At 44.1% G+C, this 9,747-nt stretch overlaps 1 protein-coding gene across 1 annotated transcript in view; it reads right to left on the bottom strand.

Annotated features, from left to right (window-relative positions):
• The window catches only part of dync1li2 (dynein, cytoplasmic 1, light intermediate chain 2), a 130,311-nt gene extending 121,459 nt beyond the window's left edge, over positions 1–8,852 (bottom strand). The window contains exons 1-3 of the mRNA XM_063067241.1: positions 8,704–8,852; positions 7,789–7,862; positions 6,373–6,489 (exon numbers count right to left, since the gene is read on the bottom strand). Of these exons, the coding sequence (XP_062923311.1) occupies positions 6,373–6,489; positions 7,789–7,862; positions 8,704–8,795 (283 nt within the window). The 5' untranslated portion in view covers positions 8,796–8,852. The remainder of the gene's footprint in view (positions 1–6,372; positions 6,490–7,788; positions 7,863–8,703) is intronic.
• Positions 8,853–9,747: the final 895 nt, after the last annotated feature.

The raw sequence follows: 9,747 nt of genomic DNA on the forward strand, positions 1-9,747 counted from the left end.
TCCAATGATGCCAGTATTTATTGCTTTTCCCAATTTCTCTCAGTGTTGAGCTAACAAAGTGATAAAGGGGGCAGAAAAGGTTCACAAAAACATTACTGGGACAGGAGGGCTTGAGTTAAAATAAGAAGCTGGACACACTGCGACTTTTTTTCCCAATCTCTGGAGTGAAGGCGATCAAGGGATGGTATTAGAGAGGCTTATAAAAATAAGGGCAGAGATCAGGTGGATAACCAGAGCCTTTTCCTTTTTTCTTATAGGTGTGTCGGAAACTAAAGGTCACAGATTTAAGGTAAGATGGAAGTAACTTAAAGAGACACCCGAGGGGAAACTTTTTTTCCCTCACTGTGGCTGCTGTGAAAAATGGAAACTGTAGAGGTGGGTCCAACATAAAGAGCACTTGGATAGGGACATGGAAAGGAGAGTTTTAGAGGTACATGGGTTAAATGAGGCTAACTCAGATAGACATCTTGATCAGCTTGGATACACTGCTGTGTAATTCTATAACTCACCCCTTTGACTCCGAATCATACACCCTGACAAAAGAATGCGTGCTCAGCCCACCCTGTCTACGCTGACCAGTGGCATCCACCGGCAGTAATCCCATCTTCCAGCACTTGGCTCGAAGATCCTATGCCTCAGGATTCAAATGCTCATTAAGACACTTGTCAGATGGTCAACAACTCTGCTTCCATCACTCTTTCTGGCAGTGTACTTCAGGAACTCAAAGGATCCCCTCTAAATCTCTTTACCCTTACACTAAATCCACATCTTCTAGTTTCATCTACTTCTGATATGGGGATAAGTTTCTTGCACCATCTGTAATTCTCAATTTTTTTTTAAAGAATAGCTTAATTTGTCACATGTACACTGCATTGAAATATACAGTGAAACGTGCTGTTTGCATCAATGACCAACAGTCCGATGATTGTGCCGGGGGCAGCCCACAAGTGTGAGGAAGTAGTGAGGGCTACCATGAGGAACTCCTGAGATGGGATGAGCCACTACTGTTGGTTTAGTATAACCAGGTTTCTGTTGCAGAATTGATGGACTGAAGGGCCAGTTTTCCTTCTCTATGACCCTAAAGAGAGGGAACGAGAGAGATCAGTGAGGTAAGTGGATGAACACAACCTCTTGTCAGAGGGAAGGACGATAGGAATTTTAGAGCTGCAGGAAATCAGAGAATGAAAGAGGCAGAACCAAGAGATCTAAACTCTTGGGTGGTCTTTCGTTGACTTTGTTATGATTATTATTCTACTGATTTATTGAGTATGCCCATAAGAAAATGAATCTCAGGATTGTATACGGTGCATACATGTACTTTGATTATAAAATTTACTTTCCTTTGAACTTTAAACATGGGTGCACCCACAATCTCTTTGACCCACTATTGTGGTGGGTGCAGGGTGGTAGAGCAGGGGTTCCAAGCATGGAATCCACAGACCTCTTACTTAACGGTATTGGTCCACGGCATAAAAAAAGGTTGGAAACCCCCGAGGTACAGAAACATCAGGACTAGGATGCCAGACTGGGTAACAGCTTCTTCCCTCAGGCTGTGAGGCTAATGAATACCCTGCCACCACTGAAGTCTCATCACTAGGACAGCGAGCTGTTTACCTGTACTACACACTACATGCATTTCGAATTATATTTTATTAGCCTATTTATGGTAATAGTTTGGTTTATGTGCTGTGTATGAAATGCTTCATGGGTGTCTAGAGGAACGCTATTTTGTTTGGTTTCATTTTGTGCCATCAATAAACGTGAACTTGAAGTGTGAATTTTAAATTGGAACTGTTGAGGGACTTGAGGTCAAAGTGGTCAATGAAGACTGGGCAAGCAGGGCATATATTAAGCTGAAATCTGCAGTTTGCTAAATGAAAAATTGTGAGAAGAGGGCTGGAATAACTGAAGTTGGGCATGGACTGAAATGGGGCAAAAGCAGGTGATATTGTGATGGAGAGGCCATAGGACCGAAAGCTCAGATTCCTGGAGTGTTATGCAAGTGTTGGCAGACCTCAGGCCTTTGATATCTGTGCAGCCACCTTGAATCACATTCAGAGAACCTCAATCTAAACCAAAGGTAGATCCTCTCACAACAGCTCTCCATCCCTGTGCATTGGTCTGACAATAGGAGGTATTTTATACAAAAACCAGTGCAGTGGGTGCCAGCATTCAGTCCATAAAACATTCTAAATTGGTCAACCTGTGGTTGCCTGGTATCAAAACAACTTTACGATCCATTGCTAAAATTGAACAGACAACGAACTGATATAAATACAGCAAAGAACATCACAGCTCAGAAAGAAACAAATGGCAAGAAACTATACACAATGTCATCTCACAATAACCAGGTTAAAGCAAAGGCAAAAATCATCAAATATTCAATGAAATTTACAGGAAATGGAAGGCCTGATACAGAGTGCTGCTTCGTTAACATTTGCTGCAACGTCCTGTTTCAAATTCTCTTTATAAAATACAACTCTGAACCCTGACTTGTAACAGTTTTGTGCTAACTGCTATGCTACTGTGGTGCCCCATGGTACAATACCTCAGTAATGATATCATCTAAACTGAAGTTCTCCATGTTATTATTTCGGAGATCTGTCCTGGGTCCAGTAAGTGCAATTACGGAGAAAGCACGGCAACGCCAAGATTCAGCTTGACATCTAAAACTTTGACAAACTTCTGCAGATGTGTAGTGGACAGTACATTGACTGGCTACATCACAACGTGGAATGAAAACACAAATGCCCTTGAATGGAAAATCCTACAAAAAGTAGTGGATATGGCCCAGTCCATCACAGGTAATGTCCTCTGCCATTAAGCACATCGACACAAAGCACTGTCACAGGAAAGCAGCAAGAGTGACCTACCACCACCCAGGATATGCTCTCGGCTCACTGCTGTCATCAGGGAGAAGGTACAGGAACTTCAGGACCACCCCACCAGGTTCAAGAACAGTTATTATCCCTCAACCATCAGGCTCTTGAACAGTTCCCACAACTAATTGTCTCACTTTCAAGGACTCGTCATCTCATGCTAAATAATAATTATTTATTATTATTAAACCATTCCTTTGTACTTATACAGCTTTTGCTGCCTTTTGCATACTGGTTCAACGCCCAAGTTGATGTGGTCTTTCATTAATTATAGAGCAGGGAAACAGGCCATTCAGCCCAACTCAGTCATGCTGACCAAGGTGCTTTCTTGAGATTTCTGAAGTGGGCAGCAATTTCTTCCCTCAGACAGTAGGGAAGCTCTGGAATTCTCTGCCCCAAGAGCTTCTGTAACTGTGTGTGTCAAGATTTGTTACTCCAGAAACTAACGGAAAGAATATTACCGTTGTTTCTCTCCCCATGGATGCTCCCTAAATTGCTGGAAGTCCCATTTTCTGCTTTTATTACTTAAGATTCTTAACTATGAAAAAAATATGGCTTAATAGGCTTGTTCTCTCAGCCCAGAGGAAACCCAGATGAAGCTGCTTATAATTAGGTTCTAGATTTCTCTCTTAGCTAAGCAACTCCCATCCAGACAGCAATAGCATAATGAGAGAATTTTCCACAGATGCTACCTGGCCTGCTGAGTTCCTCCAGCATTTTGTGTCTGTTGCTTGGATTTGCAGCATCTACAGATTTTCTCATGTTTATAATTAGAGAATTGTTTTTCTGAAGCATGGTAGGTAAGAATGGAACCTGCTGCCAGCACAAATGGTGGTACAATAAAAAACCCTGTGCACTGATGTACCTTGGAAGGAGAGCCACCAGCAAGGCCACTGAGCAGGAGCTGTAGCAATGGACTAAAACATCGAGCAGTACAGGCACAATATTCTGATGACCATTTAACCTACTCCATCTAATCCTTTTCTCCCATATAACATTCCATTTCCCTATCATTCATGTGCCTACCTAAGAATCGCTTAAATGTTCCTAATGTCTCTGCCTCTACCTCCACTCCCAGCATTCCCTTGTGGTTGTTATTGATGGATTTGCTGAGTACGCCCACAAGAACACGAATCTCAGGGTTGTAAATGGTAACATACAGGTACTTTGATAAGTTTACTTTGAACATTAAATTAAAGGATTGTGATCAGGAATCAAAGCTTGGATCTTTTATATAACAGGAAACAACAGACAAGGCACTTGACAAGAGAGCTGATAGAGTTGACAAAGCATTTATTGCTGAAACAAGAAGAATTCTGCAGATGCTGGAAATTCAAGCAACACACATCAAAGTTGCTGGTGAACGCAGCAGGCCAGGCAGCATCTCTAGGAAGAGGTACAGTCAAAGCTTCAGGCCGAGACCCTTGGTCAGGACTAACTGAAGGAAGAGCTAGTATGAGATCTCTTACTATCTCTTCCTTCAGTTAGTCCTGACGAAGGGTCTCGGCCTGAAACATCGGCTGTACCTCTTCCTAGAGATGCTGCCTGGCCTGCTGCGTTCACCAGCAACTTTGATGTGTGTTGCTTGACTCTCAATACAATTCTACTTGCAATGGCAAATGATTCATTCATGGAATCAATTAGCACAGAATCAGACCCTTTCATCCCACCTTACCTCTGTCAACCGTACCCAAAGATCCTAGATCCCACTTGCCTGCATCCCTGTCCTCTTTAACTATCCATTGTAGCTACCCAAATGGCTGCTCAAATGTTACAATCTTATCCATCTTGACTTCTTCCGACAGCTCATTCTAGATAACCACCACCTAATGTGTGGAAAACTTACCCTCAGATGTTTAAATTCCTCCCCTCACGCCTGTGCCTTCCATTTCAGGGCTCCCCCGCTCTGGGAAGAAGATTAAATCTACCCTATCCTTCTCAGTTTTATAAATCTTTATCAATGAGAATAAAGCCAGTTTGAAGAAGGATCTAGTGCTTTTCCAGCATATAGACAAATAAACTCTTCTCGGGCTTCCAGCCAGGCACAAGTACCAATTTTTAGTTGACGTTCTGATGACAAACTTTGCCATCTTCATCAGGGATGATGCCTGGGCATGTCCAGTCTGGTAGTATTTATACCCCCGTCGTTTGTCTCTCCTGATTAGTTAGGGGGCACCTTGTTTACAATCCAATTCCAGTTCTTACTTAGAGTGAGACCTTTGTCCTTGTTCAAGTTCTTTTCCTCCAGTTTTATTTCAATAGCTTCCTTCACCAGGCGGCCACAAAACCCATTGATGCCGCACCGTAGTTTTGAGCCGAAGTCAATCCTATGACCACTACAAATGCAAACTGAGAAAATGCAAAAGGCAGCACCCATGGAGGGGAATAGTCCACCCTTCATTCTCTGCCTGAAATGATTATTCATTCTGTCCCATAGGTGACACTTGACCAAAAGAGTTCCTCCAGCACTTCAAGTTTCCCAACATCTGCAGAATTTCTTGTGTTCATGGTTTGGAATTGTATTTCTGGGTTCAAAAACCACTATTTCATTTAGCTCCTTTAAGATGCATCAGCCAACATCAAAAGCTTCACAGTTGACTTGCAGACACGTTAATTCAAAAAAAATCCACAGTGCAACCCCATATTAGTTTTCATCTGATGATGTATTAGGTTACAAGCTGTTGCCTCTTAAAAAAAAACCATGAAAGGCTTGCATCTCTACAGCACTGCCCACAATTTCAAAATATCCCAAGTACTATTGCATTGTAAAGAACACAGCAAGCTGTCAGAAACAGCAGTATCTTTAGAACCACGTCTATGTCAAAGACACAAACCAAGGAAAAAATATTTTCAGGAACAAGGAATAATTTGCCCATGCATCTTGCAGCGTTATTGTTTTACATTAATCAGGAAACAAGTGAGGCTTTCGATTACCCTCACCTCCAAAGACGAGGCAGCAACCCCTCAGCAAAGTACTAGAATGACAGGCTAGTTCCAAGTTCAAGTTTAATTATCATTTAACCATACGTGAATATAGCCAAACAAAACAATGTTCCCCCAGGGCCAAGGTGCAAAGCACAGTACCAACAGCACACCACATATAACATATATAGTTACAATTTCAGTTTGTGCTCAAATGCCAAGTTGGACGTGAATCTACAACACAAGAACCTTTTTCTTCTCAAAGGTACTGCCACTTCACAGAATTCTTCGCCTTAACTCTTGCTGAATTACAGACAAACCATTTCAACACAACATACTGCTGACTCAGGATATTTCAGAAAGGCCAGAGGTCTGCTTTGCTCGGCAGTTCATCATAGATTTACCAAGACTGTGAAGGGGGAGGGGGCATGGAGAGAACATACTGTAACCATTTTCAGGGCAGCTCATTAACAAGGCAACAACTTATAACACCACAATCTCTGCCTTCATTAAAACATTCAAACCAAACAAAACGTAAAGAACACAGTGAAGCAGTTAAAGAATCACTGACCATCTCTATCTTCATCGTGTATATTCAGGTACAGATATTCCAGGCCCCTCCCTTTCTTGTTATGTTCTGCACCTTGGAGCTTCGCCATGAGTGTCGTCTTGCCTGATCCGTCCTCACCTAGAGATACGTCACAGCAGTTCATCAATATCAGACACTCTCTAAAAGCGACAGAATAAATAAATGAACCAGATAACTACCCCACCCGAGGTAATACCAAATTATAATTCAATGTTTTTCTTAAACATCATAAAAAAGTTAAAACTGGAATTCAAGTTAAATTAAATTATGCTCATTTCATAATGCTCAACATTTAATATTTATCCTCAAATACCAGCTGTCTCCTCTTACAAATTACACTGAGATTTAATACTTATCAGTTCAATATGTAAGCAACACACACAAAATGCTGGAGGAACTTGGCAGGCCAGGCGGCATCAATAGAAAAGAAAACAACAGGAATTCTGCAGATGCTGGAAATTCAAGCAACACACATCAAAGTTGCTGGTGAATGCAGCAGGCCAGGCAGCATCTCTAGGAAGAGGTGCAGTCGACGTTTCAGGCCGAGACCCTTCGTCAGGACTAACTGAAGGAAGAGTGAGTAAGGGATTTGAAAGTTGGAGGGGGAGGGGGAGATCCAAAATGACAGGAGAAGACAGGAGGGGGAGGGATGGAGCCAAGAGCTGGACAGGTGATAGGCAAAAGGCACACGAGAGGATCATGGGACAGGAGGTCTGGGAAGAAAGACGGGGGGGGGACCCAGAGGATGGGCAAGGGGTATATTCAGAGGGAGAAAAAGGAGAGTGAGAGAAAGAATGTGTGTATAAAAATATAAAAATAAGTAACAGATGGGGTACGAGGGGGAGGTGGGGCATTAGCGGAAGTTAGAGAAGTCGATGTTCATGCCATCAGGTTGGAAGCTACCCAGACGGAATATCAATAGAAAAGAGTACAGTTGACGTTTGGGACCGAGACCCTTCAGCAGGGCCGGAGAGGAAGAAGCTGAGGAGTAGATTTAAAAAGGTGGGTGAGGGGAGAGGGAAACACAAGGTGATAGATGAAACTGGGAGGAGGAGGGATGAAGTAAATAGCTGATGGTAAAAGAGATACAGGGCTGGAGAAGGGGGAATCTGATAGGTGAGGATAGAAGGCCATGGAAGAAAAGGAAGGAGAAGCACCAGAGGGAGGTGATGAGCAGGCAAGGAGATAAGGCGAGAGAGGGAAAGGGGATGGAGAATGGTGAAGAGGGTGAGGGTCATCTCTGGAAGTTCAAGAAATTGATGTTCATGCCGTCAGGTTGGAGGCTAAATAGTGTACAAGTAATTCATATACATAGACTGATTGCACATACATAAAGTGGCATTATTCCATGCAAGTATTTGCTGATTTTAGGACAGACAGGCTTGGTGGTAGGCTTACCTAACACAAGAATATTTTTCCCAGTGGGTAATTTTGACCGGGATCTGGTAGATACTTCACTGAGAATTGAACTCCTGAAAGAAAAGCACTTAGATTTATATCATTACTTTCAGTCACATCAAAGCACTTGACAAGTAATGACAGCTTTCTCAAGCACTGCATTAATGGAGGAAGTTCAAGGGTTAAGGTTAACGTAATCAACATGAACTCACTGAATGGTCGGATCAGCTGTGTGGCCTACTCAGGCACAACCAAGCCCCCACAACGACACCTCAAATGACCAAGCAATTTCATCCAAAAACGTTAAACAAGTAACAAACATTGACCTAGAACTTCCCTCCGCTTTTGCAAATTAGGCGAAGCGGTTCCCACGTTTAACATTGCAACCAAAGCAGTCCGTTCTACAGCACTGCACCGGGATCTTAAATAATGTTGGTGTTGTGCAGGTCGAACAGCACCTACGGAGCTCCCTTCACAGATGTCGCCTCGCCCGTTAATTACTGATTTTATTTAGGTATTTCGCGTTATGGCTGTAAAAACAAGATACTCTACTGATGCTGGAAATCCAGAGCAGCAGCATACGAGACACAACAGGTCAGGCAGCATTTATGGAGAATAACCAGTCGAGACCCTTCATCGGGGCTGGAAAGGACGGGGGGTGGTGGCAGACGCCTCCAGTCCCAGTTGCGTGTTTTATTGGGGCAGAGTTTGGATGGAGCGGGAGGAGACAAGGCAGGGCCGAGGATAAACAACACAAGAGGGTGGGGGGCGTGGAGAGGAAAAGCTGCCCGACCGCGCACCGACACACTGGGGAGGAGGCCCGAGAAGAAGGGAGGAGGGCCCGCCCGCATCAGCAGCCAGAGCCACCAGCCGCCCCGGTAACAACTCCCCCCTGGCTCTCGGTTCTCGACCTACCACAGGTTCTGCCCCTCATCATCCTCCGCTGCCGCCGGCTCCTGACTCTCGGCTGCGGCGCCCACAACCTTCCTCTCCGCCACGGGCGCCATCTCCGCCACTGCGCCCGGTCTAGGGACCCGGATCAATGACGTCACCCCAGCAACGGCAGGACCCCCGCGGCTGTCCCACTCGCTCCCTCCTCGGATGTCATATCGTTCAGTCAGCACTCAAAGTATTCACGGAGTTTTTCTAAATGATTTGCGGATGGGTATTTTCAATTTTAGTTTTAATCAAAAACGGTCAGACGTCATTTCGGGCAGCTTTCTGGACATGCTGCCATGCGTCCGAGGACGTCATGGACGTCATAGCAACCCAACCTCAGGCCATTCATCGAAAAATTATATTTTATTTCTCACTTTGTCTGAAAGTTTTCTTAATAAATTACCTTTGGTAATTGTGATAGACAGATGTCACAGGCGAAGGACCTCATGTGAGAGAGTCTTCGTTGTCAATGACATCATTACAGTTGGAACAGCTCCCAGTTATTAGCCAATCAACACAGCGTCTTGCTCAATCGTCCCAGGATCCTGGCCAATCATCTCAGAGCCCTGGGCGGTCTGCGAAGAGGTCTGGCCAATCAGCACAGAGACTTCGTCAATCCGAATCCGGACCAATCAGCATAGAACCTGTCCAATCATCTGAGTCCTAAATTTCAGACTAGGGGTTGGAGGGGACCTCAGCAGATTAAACTCCTCAATGGAGGGACGAGTCATACACACAAGAATTCCTGCAGAGGCCGAAAATCTTGAAAAGACTCAGTTCAGGCCTGTTGAAGGATCTTGACCCAAAATGTCGACTGTCCATTTTCCTCCACAGATGCTGCTTGACTCTTAGAGTTCCTCCAGTAGGTTGTTTATGACCATGAGACATAGGAGCAGAATTAGGCCGTTCGGCCCATCGAGTCTGCTTTGCCATTCCATCATGGCTGATTTATTTTCCCTCAACTCAATTAGCTTAATTCTGCCCCTGTGTTTTATGATCTTATGAGGAAATTCCTGGCCA

The sequence above is a fragment of the Mobula hypostoma genome, chromosome 14 (assembly GCF_963921235.1).
Source record: "Mobula hypostoma chromosome 14, sMobHyp1.1, whole genome shotgun sequence".
NCBI classification, from domain to species: domain Eukaryota; kingdom Metazoa; phylum Chordata; class Chondrichthyes; order Myliobatiformes; family Myliobatidae; genus Mobula; species Mobula hypostoma.